Consider the following 21485-nt stretch of genomic DNA (forward strand, 5'->3'; position numbering starts at 1 on the left):
AATTGCGGAAATTCGTGAAAAAAAATCTGTAGAAATTACAGTATTACTGGATACTAGCTGTCAGTAACTTACTGTAGATTTTACATTTATGTTATTTCCTGGCAACCGTTTGTTCAAAGTTAAATAAACATGAAACATTTTCGGTCTGTATCTTCTACAGTAAGTTACTGGCAACCAGCTGCATAATTACAGCAATTTTTTACAGTATATCTTAAAATATCTAACTTTCAATACATATTTTAAACCATTAATACTTTTGTGCATAAAGAATAGAAAAATGCAGACTTTATATATTATTCTTCAGAACAATTAATATTTTTTTTAAATCAATGTTGAAGACTTTGAAGCTGAAAAACTTTTTGGAAACATTTTACTTTGGGAAGATTTTAAATTAATGAGCTATTAACTAATAGACCTACAGTATGTGTGATTTCATGAAATATTGCAGATTCGATATTTCAAGTATTTGATATATTGAATAGAAGGTAGACCTCACAGTCTTCTCTTTCCTCTTTTGTCTTTTACTGCCCTCTTATGGTGAATAAAAATACTCCAGGTAAGACGTTGATCATTTATTTTATGCATCCGTGTACTTAAAGGTGCAGTGTGTACATTTTAGCAGCATCTAGTGGTGAGGTCACGAATTGCAACCAATGGCTTAGTCCACTGCTCACCCCACGCTTTTGAAACACATAGAGAAGCTACAGTAGCCGCCACCAGAAAAACATGTCATCGTCGGAGACAACTTAGTAAAAAAAATTGTCCGTTAAGGGCTTCTGTAGAAAAATGGCGGCACAAAATGGTGACTTCCCTGTAAGGGGACCTTCGGTGTATGTAGATAAAAAGGTCTCGTTCTAAGGTAATAAACACATGCCGGTTCATTATGAAAGGTCTTTATACACCCCTGATAATATAGTTTTGTATATCATTTTGCATTTCTGTCAAGAGATCCTTCTAAAAATTACACACTGCACCTTTAACTGGGTAAAAATTTAGATTTGGACATTATTAGAGATTACAAAGACATATGTGATTTTTAATGTAATTAGATGTACAAAATTGATTATTTGCAAAATAAATTTTAACATGCAAAACAACAACAACATAAATATCTGCATGGCACTTGCACAAAGACATAAAGACATTCCCAGACTAAAATGTATGTTTGAGCTACCCTTATTTAAAAACATTTGTACTGATATATCTTAACATATATCATATTGTCTCAAGATGCACACCAATATCGTTTTTGTAAGGTTTGTTGAAAAAAACACTTAAATGTCCTAATATAACTAAAGCCATGTCCTGGATAAATTTAAACCCCGTCCGGGAAACTGCCCCGGATGGTTTAGAAATTGTTTAATAGTAGTATTATTTCTACATTTATGCATTTAGCAGAATTCAAAGCCACTTACAAATAAGAAAGCATTTAGCATTTTGAAATCTTAAAAGTCAACAATAAACACAGTTCAGTATATACTGAACATGCAAGGTTTACATAGGAATAGTATTGAAAAATATCAAAATATTTATTTAAAATTCCACAGAAAAGGACACAGGTTCATGTCTTGTCTAGTGCTGTCACCAAATAGTAATATTATCAAGACACCTCGATATCTTACAGTGATATCTTTGCATGTTGTTTATGTTTAATTAAATATTGCTAACGTTTTCAAAAACGCAGATTCTCTAACAAATTACTCAACTTCTCCTCATCCGTCTCCTCCTCCTCCTTCTTCTCCTTTACCTCCTCCACCATCTCCACTTCCAACTTCTCATCCCCCATCTCCCCCCCTTTCACATCATCATTCCTTTCTTCTTTTTTCTGCTCATCACATGTTAAAATAAGTTGAACAGCTCTGTGGTCAGTTGGCAGTATATCTTTGGGTATTTCACAATTTGTCACCAGAGACAGATGATTCTTGTTCATGAAGAAGTAGTCAAGTCTGGTTAGTTGACCTGTGTGTTGGGTACTCTTTGTCCATCCTTTTTCTATCGCAACATCCGGGTTCTTATATCTCCAGACATCTTTGTATCTTTTTAGCCAAACTGGGTTGAAGGTCTCTCTCCGTTTTTCATGGGATTTGTTGTGTTTCTTGATATCCAAACCGGGTTTAATTGTCACATTGAAATCTCCACCAATAACACGAACACCGTGTTTGTATCTAATGTCATCCAAAAACTGACTTAGAAGCTCATTGGTTTCATTCTGGTGGTAGTAAAAGCTCACAAATATATATAGGCGATTCTTAATCATCACCCGTACCCCAATGTAATTCCCATCATTAAAAAAACTATCACCTATCAATTCATGTTTTGTGTTTATAATAATGGCAACCCCTCTTTCTCTTGAGGAGTAAAATGTCGGGTAGGTTCTGCCGTTAGGATTGATGCCTACATTTTCCTCCTTAAAATTGTTTATCGTCAAATGAGTTTCTTGCAGCATTATAACATCATACTGATTGATAAAGTCAAGAAAACCATCTTCATTTTTTCCAAATTTTCTCATGAATCCCCCATTAATATTGATGGTGATAATTTTGAGTTCATTTGTTGGTCTGTTGGCCTTTGCCATGATGGTGTTGTGTAGTAACCTGCAGTATAATAAGAATAAAATAGTTAGCAATCACAGACGTCTCTGAAAATATTTATTTATGAAATACTCTTGAATCTGTTCTGAATGTATTAATTTAGTGTTAATAAATCTAGTTTGTCAACATTTAAACATTTTGGATCTCATGTGCTTGAATTCTTATTTAATATATTTGTGTAAATAAAATTTTTTTTTATCTAAAAATTGTCTTATAATCCTTCCTCAATCAGATTACATATTGCTTGATTTGGTGGGGTTTTTGTGCCACTTGCTCATATAATCACCCTTGCAGGCAGAGGCGAACACTACTTAAGTATTTTTACTTTCTACACAAAAGTATTTTAAGTATTTTCAAGTATTTGTATTTTATCAGGGTTTTTCTTTGGAAAACATACATTCCAAAGCATATTATCATAATTTTTATTCCACTACATTTCGTAATTTTAAGTTTTTGGTTTATATTTAATATTTAAGTAAACATCTAGTATTTTTTTACTTTCATTAAAGGTGCAGTGTGTAATTTTTAAAAGAATCTCTTGACAGAAATGCAATATAATATACAAAACTACATTATCATGGGTTTATAAAGACCTTTTTATAATGAATCGTTATCTTTTCATTACCTTAAAATTAGATGTTTTTATCTACATGCATGAGGGTCCCCTTACGTTGAAGTCACCATTTTGTGCCACTACGTGTCTACAGAAGCCCTTAACGGACAAAATTTTTGTCTCCGACGATGACATGTTTTTTCCGGGGGTGGCTACTGTAGCTTCTCTATGCGTTTCATAAGCGAGGGGTAACCCCCAATTTCCACCGACTGCAGAAAGGCTGCGGATCCGCTGCGGAACGGTTTCCATTCGGTTTCCATTCAAGTCAATGTGTGAATTTCCACTGACTGCACTCCGAATCCGTCACAGCTCCGGCCATTCGCAGCCCTCCGGCACAAATACGCAGAGCTTCTATTTTTGACGGATGCCGGACAGCTCCGCAGGGCGGAGCCATGACTTTATCAAGTGATCATACCTGAATTCACGAGAACTCGTGTTTTTTTTCTTTATCCAATCTTTGCAATACAAACATTACAAACACACACAAATAAAGTCATTAATACAGAAACAACAAATAATAGACAAGAACAGAGCCAGGGGGAGTTTCAAATAAATACTTAAAGATAGAGCATAAATAAATGGTTTTAGACTTTCTTATTTTTTGAATTTTGGATGGATTTGATGTACTGCTCTGTCTACGCGAGATCTCGTGTTGTGATCTGGGCTGGTTTGTAAAAACGTCATAATTCAATGGCATAATGGGTGGAGACAGAACTAGGTATCGCGCGATCATTACGTGAATTTGCGAGACCTCATGGGTCCTTGTCACTTCAGCACGCAGCCGCTCTGCAACAAATACGGAACTGGTGGGTATTGGCGGACGGCGGAGTGCGGAGCCGTAATGCAGCGGAGCCGATCTGCAGCCGTTTCGCAGTTGGTGGAAATCCGGGGTAAGCAGTGGGCTGACCGTTGTTGCAATTCGCAATCTCACCACTAGATGCTGCTAAAATTTACACACTGCACCTTTAAGTAAAAAGTACTTTTGTACACAATTTTTATGTAATTGTATTAAATCAATTTTTTATATGCAATATGAAAGATTCTATGCTTTAGAATGTAGTGAACATTTTTTAGTAAAGTAAAGTACATTTTTCCCAAGACAAACACACAATGCTTAGTAAATTTACTTAAAATACTCAAGTAGTGTCCGCCTTTGCTTACAGGAAGCCATATTAATCACATGTTAAAAAAAATGATTTTTATGGGTTTCACTGTGAATTTGCACATATGAAATACATCTTTCTGTAAGGAAAACAAATAAAACAAACTATAGAATTATTCTGCAGTGCTTTATTTTTTTATATAATAAATTGGCTGTACAAGATGTTTCAGCTTGTGTGATTTTAAACCTTGACAAGTGCTAAGATGCTGTTTAAGTTAATGCTAAAATAGATGACTAGTTTTGAGTAAATGCACTTACTTTGATTTGAGCACAAGTGTCTTCTCTTCAGTGAGTAAAAAGATGTCTGGACATCTTTATATACTGTATATACAGAAAAACACACCCTTGTTTTTTTAAGCATCTGCATTTCCCTGATGCCACCAGCATTCATACTACAATAAGGGGAGTAATGAGGTATGCTTTGAAAAAATTTCAAGTCCTGCAAGTTCTGTGTCATTTTTTATCAGTGTCACGTCTGTGTCAACTGAGTTCAACTTTTTAAACTGAAATTCCTGATGTTTGCAATATCATTATTAAGAAAAATAAATCAAATGCCATTGCTGTTTAAGCGTCACCGTCCCGTATACGGGACACCTAAGTTTACGTCAATATTGTTCAGGTAAATGTTAATCTATCACTACAAACTATATATTGTTGGAAAGGTCTAAGCCTCTAGAATAGACATTTTAACAGTGTTTTATAAAATAAATTATGTAGGGAGAGTAATTGATTCATTTATGAAGAGAGTGCGCCTCAAAACATTTATATCCTGCTAAATGTCACTGTCTTGCCAGCGGGGCGCCTACGTTTACTTCAGTGTTTTCCACGTGAATTCTTATAGAAATCCTGACAAACTATATATCATTTGAAAGCTCTAAGGGTGTAGTTTCGATTTATAATCAGAATTTTGGGAAAGAAATGACATAGTGAGAGCCATTTTCTAAAATGCCACAGGTCCACAGGTGGGCCCATGTTGTTATTATATATGGGTAACACGAACACCCTATCTAAACCTAAAATTTCTTGACAAACTATATATCATTGGAAAGCTCTGAGAGTGTAGTTTTCATATTTTATCACCATTTTGGAGAAATTATGAACCCAGGTGAACCCAGTTTGTTTTTACATATGTATAGCACTAATACCCTATTCCAAACCTAAACAATTTTGACAAACTATATATCATTGGAAAGCTCTAAGAGTGTAGTTATCATATATCTTTACCATTTTGAGAAAAAAATGATGTAGTGAGAGTCAGTTTCAAAAAGGTCAAAATATGTTTTTACATTTTTCTAACACTAAACCCCCACCCTAAACCCCCAAAATCTTGATAAACTATATATCACTGGAAAGCTCTCAGAATGTAGTTTTCATATGTCAAAGTCATCTGATGATAGAAATAATTTAGTGACAGTTTTTTGTTACATACCACCCCCCCCCCCCCCCCCCCCCATAGGAATGCATATTAATTTTATATATTCATAACACTATATCCTAATATAAATCCTCAAAAATGTTGACAAACTATATACCATTGGAAAGCTTTTAGAATGTAGTTTTCATATTTCAAAATGTTTTAGCAGTAATAATAATGCAGTGACAGCAATTGATTCATTTATGACAAGAGTATGCAGCAAACCGTTGACACCTACTGGCCGTTGTTGGTAAAACCACTAAAACTGTGACACAAACCTCATTTTTTGTGATTTTAACTTGAAATTTGGATCACAACTGCTTGAGACATGGCTTCATATTTACATTATTACTTTTTTGAGAAATTTACCTTTTTATAATTTTTTTAATAAAATTAATATTTCATTGGATTCTTTTTAGTTATTAAAATAAATTTAAACTGCTATAACAATTTTTCTTTTAAATATTTTCACCTGCTTACACTTCAGTCAAAAACCTTGAATTGTCTTCTTTAAAACAAGATAAAGATTAGGCTTCTAGACCAAAAAATGCCAGAGTTATATTCATTTAAAGATGCACTTCAATTTTTCACCCCCCACTCTAAAGGATAGGACGACGCTTAAGAGGTTAAATGTTACTGTATTGACATGTTTCTTGAATATTCACTGTTTCAGGTCCATATAAAAAATGTCTTAAGAGCTCCAGACACTTAAAGAAGGTTTGGAAGAGAAAAGTATTGGACATTTGCTTTCTGAAAATAAATCACAGCAAATAAAAACAAACCAAATTTAAGACATTTATGACCCAACAAGGTCTTACATTATGGTCTCATGAATAATGTGTGTGTCTGGTCTAAAAACAGGTCAGGTTGGTTTAACTTTATATGTTAACTAGTCTGTTTAAACAATGGAGAAACAGACCGACAAAACAAGCTAGGTTAGATGCCACTTATGTCAGCTGAGCACTTATTTCTATTCTTATAAAGCCTAAATATCTTTTGGTATCATCATCCTTAGAAAAAGAAATGTCAAAACCTAAAAGCCTGAGCTTTACATGTATTGACAAAAACTAATTCAGTAAATGTCTTAGTACATTTCAATGGAAACATTTTTTGTCTTTTAAAGACATGCAACACCATGAGAACAAAGTCATGACTTCAATCATCTTGTTAACAGATTGACAGATTTCTATTGTTAGTTTCACGGGATACACATGTAATGTACAGGTGAATCTATGCACGCTATGGTACAAGCAGGGCAGGACTTACCAGGGTGGAGGCCCCTGGGCTTGAATACATTTTGGGCCCTACACTCTCAGAACAAAAGGTACAAAAGCTGTCACTAGGATGGTACCCTTTAAATGGGTCCTAATATTTACTATTTGGGTACAGATATATACATTTGTTCCCATTACATGCACTCTTTAGGTACAAAGGTGTACTATTTGAAAGGGTACCACCACAGTGACAGCTTGTGTAAATTATCTTCTGAGAGTGCACACATACAGTAAACAACCTAAAATAAATAATATATCATAGAACTATATTTTAGGGAAGTTTCCCCACAGGGTTTAGATTAATCCAGCACTAGGCCTATTGCTATAGGTTATTATTAGGGCATTCAAGTAGTTTTTACAAACAAACCTTACAAAAAATATTACTGGTGTGCGTCTTGAGACAATGTTAAGATATATCAGTGCAAGATGTGTTTAAATTAAGACAGATCAAACATGCATTTTAGTCTGGGACTAGGATAAGACCTGACTAGGAAACTGCCCCTATATCTCTAAAGCAGAACATAAGCCCAGTCTAAAATTAAATCATGTATTTTTAGGGCTGTCACACATTCAAATTAATCATGCACATTAAAAAATACCCCATAACAACATTTAAAATCATTGTGTAAGACTTAGCTTAAGAAAATAATAATAGTCTTGATAAACATTCACCTTATTACACACCATATAATGTTATAAACATAATCAACAAGTGTATTTTTTTGCAAATAGCGTACAAGGGGTGCAGTGTTTAAGAATGAAAAAGTAAAGATTTTAGGATGTTATTTAATAATTATGACAAGACCATCATGTAATATTAGACACCAAAAACCAAAGTGGAGAAGATGATCATTAATTAATTTTGCGTCTGATATGAACGTAATACATTAAAACCTTGAACGTAGATATAAAAATGAACACTTTTCAGAAGTTTAAACTGTGATTCTGTTAGCAAACATGCTGAAAGAGAAACTACAGGAAAGTTAGGCTAGCTAGTGGATTATATCAAAAACCATCAGGACAACAACATGGCCATAATTTAGTGAATCCTCACCTCCAGATGAAGTAATAAACTGGACTGATGATTTAAATGTTGATATAATCATGTGCGTTGTTAACTCTCCGGATTTTGTTATGTTTCGTAGCTCTGCTCCACTCGTTTATTTCTCCACAGAAACTGTTTGTCGCGTGAACTGCAGACTGCGAGCAGATTGGATTTCATTTGGCGCTACGCAGATCGTTTGGTGATGTCAAAGTACCGCGAGAGCGATTAGAAAGCAGACTTCTCTGTGTGATTTCTCGAATCGCTCTCGCGGTACTCTGATGTCATTCTTTTTGCTGTTGTTGAACCACTAGAAAACACCCGTCTGCTTTACAATCACTTTTGCGGCGTGATAATTTGATTTCATATGATGATCGGATCGCGCAGTGCCGCATGAAGTCAAATGCACCAAATACCAAATAGCCGACTGTATATGAGGTTAAACCCGCCAAAGTAGCAAGTGGAGCATGCGAATGGTGAGTGATTCAGATGTCAATTTCTGAATGAAAGTGTCAAAGGTTTGTCACACACTGTTAAGTATCCTCACGCTTTTTTAAATGGGTATACGGAAATCCTTGACCATTACTAGTGGATATACTGCGTATACCGGCGTATCACGTAAGATTACAAACAAACAAGAAAAAAACTGAGTTACAAGACCATAGCCTACTCTAGTTTTTCATACTGAACGCTTCATTTTCGCGTTGCTCTTTCTCATTATCTGTAAAGCTCATTTATGACTCTCATTTCGCGTATTCGCTATTATACTAGCATCTATGGGTTTCAAAAGCAGTAAACTCAGCGCGTCATATTCAGCACCAAGAAGACTGACATATATATATTAACGAATTAAATGCAGCACCAAACAATTCTGCACCAACCAATAGGCTGTAAAATAAAAAATGAAAACGACTGAACAAATCAAACGAACGCAAGCAAGCACGGAGGCCCCTATTGGGCGAGGCCCCTGGGCTCAAGCCCAATCAAGCCCAATGGTAAGTCCGGCCATGGGTACAAGTAGCATTCAAACATTTTGAAAAACTTGACTAAAATGTTTATTGTGATCTTAAACATCTTTTTTAATCTGAAGGTGTTTGTTTATGGGCTGGTTTCCCGGACAGGGATTATCTTAAACCAGGACTAGGCTTTAGTTTAATTATGAAATATAATAAGTTTTAACAAAACATGCATGCCTTAATAAAAACATTACTTGTGTGCATTTTGAGGAAAAACAAAGGGCACTGATGTATTTTAAGATATGTCATTGCAAGTTGTTTTCAGTTTGGACAGTTCTTACTTTTATTTTAGTCTAGGACTAGTCTAATCCCTGTCCGGGAAACCGCCCTAATATATTTGAAAATACTTTTGTAGACACTAATATACACTACCTGTCAAAAGTTTTGAAACACTCACTCGTTCTTTATTTATATTTTTCCACATTAGAATAATAACAAACTTTATACAAACTATGGCATAACTAACACACATGTAATTGTGGGCAGGGGCGCTGCTAAGGATTTTGGGCCCGATGAAAAGAAACTTGACAAGGCCCCCAACACAGCTGAGACTTTTTTCATATTAATTTACATAAAATCATGCACTTTTATGGTATTTTTAATTACCAATGGGGTGAGAAAATTTTACTTGAATTTATTTCACAATTTTTTCTCACCCCATTGGCAGATCATTTTGCTTGTTTTAAGGACAATTTCACTTAAATTGTATATACATTTTTCTTAAAACTAGACTCATTTATTTTGCTCATCAAGAAAAAGAATCTTAATTTAAGAATTTTTAGATATTTTTACTGAAAACAAGACAAAAATACTAAGTAAGAAAGTAATTTTTTGCAGTGTTAAACGTTTAACTAAAACTCTATTAGTATTTTTTCCAGCATTTTCTTGACCTAACATGGGGAGAAAATTGAGTTCCCTTATCATGCACTTTTAACACTAGAACGGCCACCAGCAGTCATTTTAACCGCAACATTTAAACGCATGCATTGCAAAAAATTTTCAAGAAAAAAAATTCTTAGTATTTTTTTCTTGTTTTCAGTAAAATATCTAAAAATTCTTAAATTAAGATGCTTTTTCTTGATGAGCAAAACGACCCAAGAAAATAAGTCTAGTTTTTAGACCAAAAATATTAAATCTAAGTGATTTTGTGCATAAAACAAGCAAAAAAATCTGGCAATGGGGTAAGCAAATTTTTCTTGCATTTTTCTTGAATTTAGTGTTTAAGAAAAATTTTCAAGATTTTTTTGCTTACCCCATTGGCAGATTTTTTTGCTTGTTTTATGCACAAAATCCCTTAGATTTAATATTTTTGGTCTAAAAACTAGATTTATTTTCTTGGGTCGTTTTGCTCATCATGAAAAGGCATCTTAATTTAAGAATTTTTAGTTATTTTTATAAAAAAAAATACTAACAATTGTTTTCCTGAAAATCATTTTTTACAGTGTGGTAATTATCTTTAACACTAGAACGAACAAGGGGTCATTTTGACCGTTTTGAAATTTGCATAGTCAATAACTTTGTCTAAATAAATCATAAAGCCTTGCTGCTCCCTGACTTTTCCTCAAGTTGATATTCTGCCGGCGCTATAAGTGAAGTCAGCTGTGTTGCCTGGATTATACAATTTGGGCGGACTGAACCATTTAATGATAATTGAGAGGGGGGAAGGGGCCCACACATACATTTTTTTGATACCAGGAAACAGCAAATAGAATAATTTAAAGTTAATAATTTTTACTATTAAATATTTTTTAGCCCCACAATTTTGGGGGCTTCTCTGGGCCCCCTCTTACTCGTTGGCCCCGAGAATCGTCATTGTTTACCCCCCTTTACAGCACCCCTGATTGTGGGAATTATGTTGTGACTAAAACCATCCAAAATTAATAAAAAATCTTATATTTAATCATCAGGGGCCTCATTTATAAGACCATTTCTGAAATGATCGTAAGTGTGATTCAGAGAAAATGAGCGTACACACAAAAAAAACGTGCGTACGCCTCTTTTCCAGATGTGCGGTTTATAAATCACAAATGATCTTAAAATTGTGCACAGCTGAAAGTTTTTAGAACTCCGCCTTGTAAACGCCCCTAGTTTAATTCATTAGCATATAAATATTCAATTATCAAAGGCCAAATTCTCTGACTGCTACAATGGCGAGTGGTAAAACAGGCTATTTGTTTGCTTAAGTTTTTAATATTTCTAAATTCTAACATGGAAACTTTATTGACATCACTCGAGTTAAGGCGATTATTAGTGGACCTTTCAATTCACGGGTTTCATTTAAATATAGTTTTACACATAAACGTAATATTTGTGTCTTTAAAGTTTTGTTTCAGTTTGCCATATGCCTCCTGCATGACGATGTTAAAATTAGATATTTTCAACTTTAAAATTCAAAGATCATATCTTAAACTGTCAGAATATATTCCATATGGATTCATTTGGATTTACAGATGTTTAACATTAAAATCGATGGATGGGAATAATTGATATTAATTTTTGAAATACCCATCACTCTATGTCGCATGTCCATTATTGTACATCGAGGCTTTACAATTTAGTTCCTTTCACGTCGTTTTAATCATTAAATTCGATTCGTTTTTACTTTCATTCAATAAAGCACACGTTCTGTAACATTTACATGTGCGTTAAACACCGCGAAACAATTTTGCTATATTTTTTTATCTTTTTTTGAAAATGTGACGAACTAGAAAATCGTTTCCTGAAACTATAGCTTGGGCGCCACCTTTTTTGCATTAGAATATACCTTTTAAAATATCAAAATAGGCCTACGTATTTTGTTGAAAATATATTCTAAAACCTTGTTTAATTATTTTGGAGTAGTAGGTCTTCTCCACAGTTCATTCTTGTTAATTTTCTGTGTTCGTCATTGTTGCATGGTTTTATTACGTTTCTATTTCTGAATAACAAACAGCGCAGTTTACATTCTTCATTCTTGTTGCATTAGTTCATTAACATAACTCTGAACAGATTTCTAGTTTAAACAACTCTGAATTAAAACATTGTCGGTAATGTGTCGGTCGGGCCGGGCTCGGACACAACGTGCAGGGGCTTCGGTTATGTTTTTTTGGGCCCGATTTAAGCTCTAATACAGACAGATTTTAATCAAACATATTCAACACTTTTTTTACATTAACCAGGGGATAAAAGAGAAAAAGAATTAAATAAAAACATGAAAAAATGCTGACATATATTAATACATTTAGCAGCTTTCTTGTTTATTAGATTATATATAGATTTTGGGTATTGCTTAACTTCTAATAGAAAAATACGGAATAATGGTTTATAATCACCATATTTACATTAATGTATACTAAACTTTGCCAACAAAAGTAACACATTAATCAAATATTCCTTATGTAATGAGATATCATAAGAGAAAAAACCTAGTTAAATGTTTTAAAAACAAAGTCTGATCAAAATATGAATTCTAACAAAATAGCACAAATCTAACCAACATTTTTTTTTAATAAGGACAACTCCAAAACAAATGAAAATTTTTTTCTGTATGTTGACCACAAAAGGTAAAAAACAAAAAGTTTCGAATATGCCTACCTGCAATACTGCAATATTGCCACAAGGAAACGTGCGTACGTCAAGTCGGAACCTGACGTGGAGGTAAGTACTTTTCCACGTCAAAGACGAGTTTTATAAATCTGAACGTTGGAGTGGATTTGAGCGTACGCACGGTCTAAGATCAAATTTGTGCGTAAAAACGCTTTATAAATGAGGCCCCTGAAGTGCAGTCACCTTTTGCCTAGAAATTGCAAAACCATACTCGTGTCATTTTATCAAGAAGTGCCTTGAAGTTTTACACTTGGATAAATTTTAAAGAATATTAAAGGAGTTCACATTTAATCTGGTCCCTAATATTCAGTCCAAGTCATCTATTTTAAAACAATTATAATAAAATTATAAATATATATAAATTATAGAAATTAATCTGTTTGGCACAGCAATATTTTTGTCTATGAAAGTAATTTCAAGCATTTAGCCATACACATTTAGATGAAACAATTTTTAAGATCATTGTTAACATTTCAGTAAAGTGTTTCAAAACTTTTGACGGGTAGTGTTCAAAAAAAGATTTTCCAACATATTTATTTATTTCATAAGAAAACTACAATTTAATAAACAAAATATATTTTTGAAATGGATACTTAGACTGAGTTAAGAGTTAATAATAGCCAGAACAGAATAGAATAGTCGCCCCCTTCAGTATTGTTTAAAAAACCTCTCAGAGCAAACCTCAGAAAGCACCTTGAAAAAAATTACATTAATGATAAGATCGATCATGATTTTGCCATTTTGAAGATGCTAGAATATAAAGAGTTTTGATTCATTTTGGATGCTTTTAGTCATAACATAATTTCAATAGTTTAAGGCAAAACAATACCACTGATATATGTTAAGATATGTCAGTGCAAGGTGTTTCAAAAACTAAAGGCAGCATCAATGCATCTTAGTCTGGGGCTACGATAAATGTGTGGACATAATTAACAACTCACGAGAATAATTCAAAATAAAATTTATTGTCTTTGAACTTTCAAACCTTTAAAACATTTGGAAAGAAATTAAGTGTTTGGTTCCAAAACGTGATAAACGCCATTTAAAAAAAAATGAGTTACCACCAAAATCAGTATTGTGTCTGGTCAGTATTAAAAAGTAAATTCTTAATTTTGCGCAAAATCCTATAACCGCCGTGTTACTCTGTCATCTTTTCTCACTTTTTCCCAAACCGCGACAAACGCCAGTCCTGCTTCTCTGCAGACAAAAAATCCACTCAACCAATCACAGCGCACCATTCCACGCATTGTAAACAATAATGTTGGTGCTTTGAATACACAGAATTCTAGTTTTCCTCATCTACTTTGTATTTCCTGATCAACAAACAAAAACAAAATAGTAATTTTGATGGCATTGATAAACCTGTGGTGGTTTTCTGTGGCGGGGAAAAAACTTAAGCCATCAAAATCGAATAATTTACGTGAAAAGGCACACAGGCGAAGGAAAAATGCCGGCTGTTGCTTGTTCTCCAGACAGCATCAAGCTTCTGTCATGCTAACACATTAACCCCAGGTGATCTTATTCTTAATATGACAAAGTGTTTTGATTAATGCCATTAATGTTTATTTTTTTTAATCAGTGTCATCCACTAGTCAACTAAATAAATATAACATGGCAAAGATGAATGCACATTTATATATAAATTCAATAGATTTATAGCATTGTGAAAAAAAACTTTGTCATGAATTTATTGCATTTTGCAGAAAAAAGAATCAGTTTTTATAATAAATCTTTGAAAATCTAATTATGGGTCTTCATCTTATCACTTTCTTGGTATAGAAAACACATTTTTACTGAAACCAGTCAAAATGGATTTATTGCGCTTTGGAACCAAACTCTTCAAAATATTTTACTACAATAACAACAACAACAGAAAAGATCACACAGCTCTTAATAATAATATAGTTATATATTTATTCATTCTGCATATACATTTTTTATTGGTTAATTGTAAAATAAAAAGTACAATAATTCATACAAGTACAATCTTTGTGAAGGTTGTAATCCGCATGGACCAAAATCACGTTCTCAGGGCTCCGATCGATCATTTTAAACATCTCAAACGTTCAGAGTGTGATTCAGAATCTGACCCCAAAAAACTCCACGTGTTTGATAAACACTCATTGATAACAGGTGCACATATAACCATGTTGATTGAGAGGGCGGTGTGACAGCACTCAGATCCATGTTTGTGTATGTCCATGTGTATAACATAGAGATTAGAAAGAGATAAAGAAAGAGAGACATAAAGATGACTACATTGAGAAACATTATTTGGGGTATTGCGGACTTGTTCTCTTAAATAATTTGCTAACAACAGTATTCAAAATCATAAAACCGTTTGCAAAAACAAAGGGCAATGGCCACAGGTCGACACATTTCAGCAAATACATGTAAAGAATACATGGATGTTAAACACATGCACAGAACACAACAGTAGCAAGAAACAAAAAACTTAATGTGGTTGTTGCCTTAAAGAGTACGTTGATGAATAATTTAATAATAACACTCACATTCATTACTGTAAACTAGTTTTTACCGAATACCTAAAAGGTACCTGATCTGACCTTTAAAAATCCTATTTGTTGGTGTAACCTTACGTAATCAGTTATTTAGTCCATAAAATATTATGTTTGACTCAACAAAACATTTGAGTTACTTGCACAACATTATAGTGTTTAAAACAAACAGTATAATTGTCTCGCAAGTGTCCTTCATGACATTTGATGAAGCACAACCACCAAAACGCTCTGAAGACGGATAAACACGTATGTGTCAGTAAATGTATGTGTACTCTATAGGTTTATTTAAGAGACACCCTCTCAGCTGTTCCCAAAAACTCAAACAGGATTTAAAACCGGTTGTATAGCAAAACTGAAACTTTAAACATTAAGGACAGCATAAGGAGGTGATCTGATATTTCCAGGTTTGCTCAGATGTACAATGGAGTCCAAATGTTGGATACCAGAGTTGCATTTACAAATTTTAAAAGGGATGTCTGCTATAAGATTTGACATTACACAAAAATGTGTGTAAACTCAATAATTTTTTCAAGAATAATTAATTATTTAACATGATGCTCTTTAATAGCACAGATGACTTAATTGAGTTCTTAAAAATTTATTTAAGGTCAACTTCATCTCTGATGTTTCTCCCAAATGTTGACATAAATTAAACGTGGCTAAATCAGATAATTGTGTGACTATTGTACAAATGAGTTAAAGGGTAACCCGAACTATAACACATGTATGGCCTAATAGATCAACACTGGGATTGGCTATATGAATGTGAAAAAAATGTCTTAATTTTAATAAACTCTTTAAAAATATTTTGATGTCAAAAGGTTGCAATCAAAACCCGTTCTATTATGGTACATTCACATCGGGTGAAAGCGTTAACGCTTGACGGAAGGCTTGTCTGAAGCGTGGCCAACAGCCAATCACAGTGGCCGCTACACATGCTCCGGTCTTCCATAAACGTAATTGGCTGGCTCTGCCTAGGTTATTTGCATAAGGCGATCTGATTGGATGACGCACGCGTTGTTGCTTCAAAAGTTGAGAAATGTTCAAATTCTGCCGCCGTGCCGGCGGATCCACAATTCAGTCCGGCAATGCATGAAGTCACCCATTAAAAGTGAATGGGAAAAGTCATCGTTTATGCCCCCTTGTGAATCCTAATGTTAATGCTACAGCGTGGTTAACATGGTTAACAAGTCTAATGTTAGTAGAATGTAAAATGATTTCAAACAGAAGATGAGAGTTCACATCCATACAGACAGTAGTTGGCGGTATGTGGTCTCCAAACTTGCATGCCAGTAAAAATACAAAAACATCAACGTCTTCTGTTCAGCCCTTTTAATACGAACCGGAGAGTAACATAAATGATGAACAATACAGAAAACATACAAATGAAAGATGATCAAAATAAAAACTATCTGAGAAGTAAGAAGGTGGGAGTGGGGCGTACACACCAAACGCAAATTCAACGATTTTCACGAGTAGATTACATAAAAACTTCAATGCAGAGACGTGAATAGATGTGAACTTGAGCGGAGCTATACGAATGACGCAAAGTCTTTGCGCAAGTTAAAAATTTGCATGAAATCTCATGAGTAATCTAGAGCAAGGACCTTTGGTGTGTACGCACCATTATGTGAAAATTATAGTAGATATTACAGTATATTTCATGACGACCATTTACAACCAAAAATGCACTATGCGTGAAACTTAATTGCGGCCTCTGCAGCTTAAAATTAATATTACATATATTCAAAATATTTAATGCATTTTTCCATCAATGGATTTTAGTAGTAGGAGTCAAATGTCAATGTCAGCTGATTCTCTAGGGGTTGAAAAAATATTGACAAAATTCCAAATAATTTTTTCTTAATACCTTAGCAACATTCCTTAATGCATCAATTTTCCAATTCACAAAACGAGGTATATTCCACATTTAAATTATATTATGAATCCCAGAATCTGAGTGTGGTCTGAGACTTTTGGACCCCATTGCACTCAAAGGATAAAACTTTAGACCTATATGCACACAGTAAGAGATCAAGCATGCTTTTAGGAATAAAGCAGAGAAGATTCTGTTATATAACATATATTTAGTATTGAAAAACAGAGAGCATCTTGTGGACCAGCAAATGTCATGATAATGTAAAATTAATGTAAAAATCAACACCAGTAAAGCGGATAAACAGAAGGGTTAGTGCCTCATACACACACAAATGATTGTGTCAGTATCAGTTTTTTTTGATCGGACAAATCTCTGATTGAAAACCAGTTTTAGCTTTTTATGTGCTGAGGACAAAGCCGACGAATAAAAGATCAAGATAAAAAAGTCAAGATAGGTACAAGCTCAACAGAACATCACAGAAAACAACACCTATAGGTCTTGTACTATAGGCAATATGCAACATATAGAAAACATATTTCGAAATACAACATTTTATTGCGTATGATTCTAACCAGCTCAAATACTTTCATCTAAGTATGACGGAAAAACGAGACGTGTTAAATTAAAATCGGTGGTCAACACATATCACAGCTGTCCAAAGTGTATGAACATCACGTGCGAGTACTTGACTTGACTTTGGAAAAACTGAATATAAGTTAATGTAAAAGTGACTTACAACATAAGTAACATGATTTGAAAAATGTTTATGCCACGAACCACCACCAACTTGGCTCCAGGTAGCGTGTGCACATTTATAAAGCCCTATCGAAACAATCTACTAATATTGCAACTTAAACAGTGACAGATTTGATTTCAAGGTCATCAGCTAACGTACAAAAAAAAAAAAAAAAAAAAATCAACAAAAAAGCGAAGCTAACATTTCACAAGTGGCCTTAAATGGTCACCGACTCAAAAGAAAAACAAAACGGAAACGACAACGATCATGATGAGAACAAGCACAAACAAACAAAACATTGCTATTATTATGACGGATTTACCAGGCGCACGCCAGGAGCGGTTCACAGCCGAGGAGACCGACGTCCTTGTACGGGGGAATCCCACGCTTGCCAGCATAAATCGGGCACGCCGTGTAACGGGAGGTGGATCTGCCTCAGGACTTGACGCCAGCAGAGGACATCGCTGCGTCCACCCTCACCGCTGAAAGGGTTTGGGGGCTTTGAAATCGGACCCAAGAAACGCAAGCAAGGTCCAACCCCAAAGTACTCTTACAAATCAAGTTCATATACATTAAGGTTTCTTATGAAAACATTTTAATTATTATTTACATAAAATAAACGTAATACAGCCACACAACAAACTTATGAAAATATTTTTATCGTTATTTGCATGAGAATAAATAAAAACTATCACCACAATGCTCACCACTATGATTCCCCTTATCTCGTGTATTAATATTTTTAAGTGTAACAATTTATGATTTGCAAAAATAACTGTTGCATCTGTGTAGATTAGATAAGCAAAGTGTATGGTCAAGCTATACATTATGGTCAAGCATACGCCCTTAAAATAGCATAATGAACAACGCGCAACGCGCCACTGACTTTAAACTTTTTTTTTCTGGTCAGTGGCGCAATTGTTTTTTGAAACTGCAAAATAGCATCAGGGATGGTTTTGCGCCGGAACACGCCTCTTTTTTGCGCTGAACCACCCAGGGAGCGCAAGTTCATTCCCTAGTTTGCCGACGTGCTTCTGTGACGGGAAAAACCCGCTGTGCGCCGGGGCAAAATACGAATGATACATGCGTCACGGACAAAGTCAATTGCGCTGGGTGCAAGATAGAGCCCCAAGAGTTCTGATCTTTGAAGGGCATAGGGATAATCACTCGTACGGCATGTGCATCTGTGCGTACAGAAAATTGCTAATTTTAGCGCCTTTTTGTGGTTAAATTGTTTAAAAAAAAATGTTTTTTATATTTGCAAGCCTTTGAAACATGTGCAAATCATCAACTTTCACCCTATTTAAATTTGCGTATTAATCCGCGAATTGCATGCAAGCCGAACCGTGGGTTGTGATCTGTCGAAATCTTGTCAAAGATCAGAAAAAATAACGGTATTAACCAGTTACATTATTTTAAAAAATCGATTCTGTTCTGGAACATATATTTTTTGAAAGTTTCTGGTTTCGTTTCTGTTCCTTGCAAAATATCAAAAGTTTCTGAATTTCATTCCGTGAACCGGTTCAAAGCCTTGTTCTTTACTGCCTTAGTTATTTGTTATCTAACTTAACCAAGGTGCTGAAAACATGCCTCAGAGATGTTGGTCCATATTGACATAAAAGCATGACATGGTTGATGCAGATTTACATTTCCAAACTTCCCATTTCCATCTTGTGACTATGGAAGCCATGTGTGTACAATGAAATCAGTCACGTACAAGAAATCAGTTTAAGATGATCTGAGATATGTTTTGTTTGTAACCAGTAGAAATTGGGTACCCTGTCGGTAAAAAATGGTCAAAAAAGCTGTCACTGTATCCTTTTAAAAGGTCTGGTATGTATGCTACCATATGTACAGTAGCGTAACGAGCCAACACCGGGCCCCTAAGCAGGATTATCAAGGCGGGCCCTTTACTACAGCACGTGATGACGCAATGTCCACAAGCAGGCTACAATTTATAGGATAGGATCATAGAGACATTAGATGACTGACAAAATCAGAAATAGCCTACGCGCACCACAACAAAAACATAGCACTGGTGACAGCGCACCATAACATATAAAAAACACTGCTGGTGACAGCACACTTTTAACATATTGTTACTCACTGCTATGACTACACACACATACACCTAGGTCTAAATACATAAAAAAGATGCTCATTTACATTATAGGCTATAGCGTTACATTATAACCACATTATAATTTATAGCGGCATTTTCCGGGCTTCAGTTCTGGATTGCATGATGCACACAGCAGCTCTAAACTTCAGACAAACACAGCTCAATCATTACATACGCAGGGTCGATCCATACCGTTTAAAATCATTTGTTTACTTACTGCTTCACTTTGTGCTTTGCTTTAGTAGTCGGGGAGCCAAAGTCTCAAAAATGGGTTGAACCTGACCTGGTCTGCCATACTTTTTATTTGTGTTTTTTCTGTTAACTTTGACCCCAAGAACCAATAATTGGAGGGTCTGCTCTGCTGGAAATATCGCGAAAAAATTTTGTGGCCATTTTAGTGTATGCACCCTTTATTTTTATCAGAAAATTGTGAAAAAATATTTTTTTCCTCAAATCCTCAGTGGGTTGGGTAAACTGTCAATAAATCCATTCCTGATACACAGAACACATGTGTTGACAACATCCACTGAAGAAATAACTCTTAAAACACATTTCTGTATAATTTTGCATCAATTTAATGCAAAAAAGTTGGCGTTTTCTCACTTTTTTCCCATATTTTCATCTTTACTTCGTTGGCAATCAACTATTTCCCCAAGTTATGACATCAGTCAATATGCCATTCTTTTCACCAAACAGTATACTCATTACACAGAAAATATTATAAAAATCCAACCAAAATCAATGGATCTGTGATGATTTCACTACTAGATGGCCATCAACAGGCTCAGAACCGTAATAGAATTTTTGGCTACTTTCAAAATTCCGGAAGACATACTGGATAACATGATTGTTAATGTCCACATTATTAAACATCATGGTCTAGGGCAGTGGTTCTCAAACTTTTTCAGCGTGCGGCCCCCTTTGCGTACGATGCATTCCTTCGCGCCCCCCCCCCCAAAGAAAAACTGTTGTAAAACTTCACATTTTAATTAAACAAAACATTAAATTATACAAAGTAGTGTTGCCTTATTTTTTTAGGTTTAATTTCACAGAATTCATGATAAATAATGTATTTTATAAAATGTCATAAAACTGGGGCCCCCCTGCCACCATCTTGCGGCCCCCCTGGGGGCCCCGGACCCCAGTTTGAGAACCACTGGTCTAGGGATCTTTTTGATTTCAACATAACCCTGTTCACCCAATGGAAATGTGTCACACAATAAATATAATACAGCAAAATGACTTCAATTATTTTATTGCCTCAAATGACAACAATGATGTTTTTCAACAATGGGGGAAGGTTATCAATATGATATGGAAGAGGGTGATTTCGAAAACGTGATGCTCGAATCGGATGTTCATGGCTATCTTTATGAGCCACAATACAGGGAAGAGCAGCTGAGGCAGATGGAGGAACAGGAGGTAGAAGGCCGAGGTAGAAGACCTGCCTGTAGCAGGGGAGGAGCCTGGACTGACTCGAGCTGGGATGAACTGGTTGTGCCTTTGCTCTCGCTGTGCGCCTACGGACA

At 34.8% G+C, this 21485-nt stretch overlaps 1 protein-coding gene across 1 annotated transcript; it reads right to left on the bottom strand.

The window, feature by feature from the left end:
• Positions 1-550: 550 nt before the first annotated feature.
• Positions 551-4648, bottom strand: LOC135775570 (uncharacterized). The gene is made up of 2 exons (XM_065285898.1): positions 4625-4648; positions 551-2594 (listed from the first exon to the last, which is right to left on the bottom strand). Exon 2 carries the CDS (start codon positions 2573-2575, stop codon positions 1673-1675), a length of 903 nt encoding a protein of 300 aa, XP_065141970.1. The 5' UTR covers positions 2576-2594; positions 4625-4648; the 3' UTR covers positions 551-1672.
• Positions 4649-21485: the final 16837 nt, after the last annotated feature.

Source organism: Paramisgurnus dabryanus, chromosome 19 (assembly GCF_030506205.2).
Source record: "Paramisgurnus dabryanus chromosome 19, PD_genome_1.1, whole genome shotgun sequence".
Lineage (NCBI taxonomy): Eukaryota > Metazoa > Chordata > Actinopteri > Cypriniformes > Cobitidae > Paramisgurnus > Paramisgurnus dabryanus.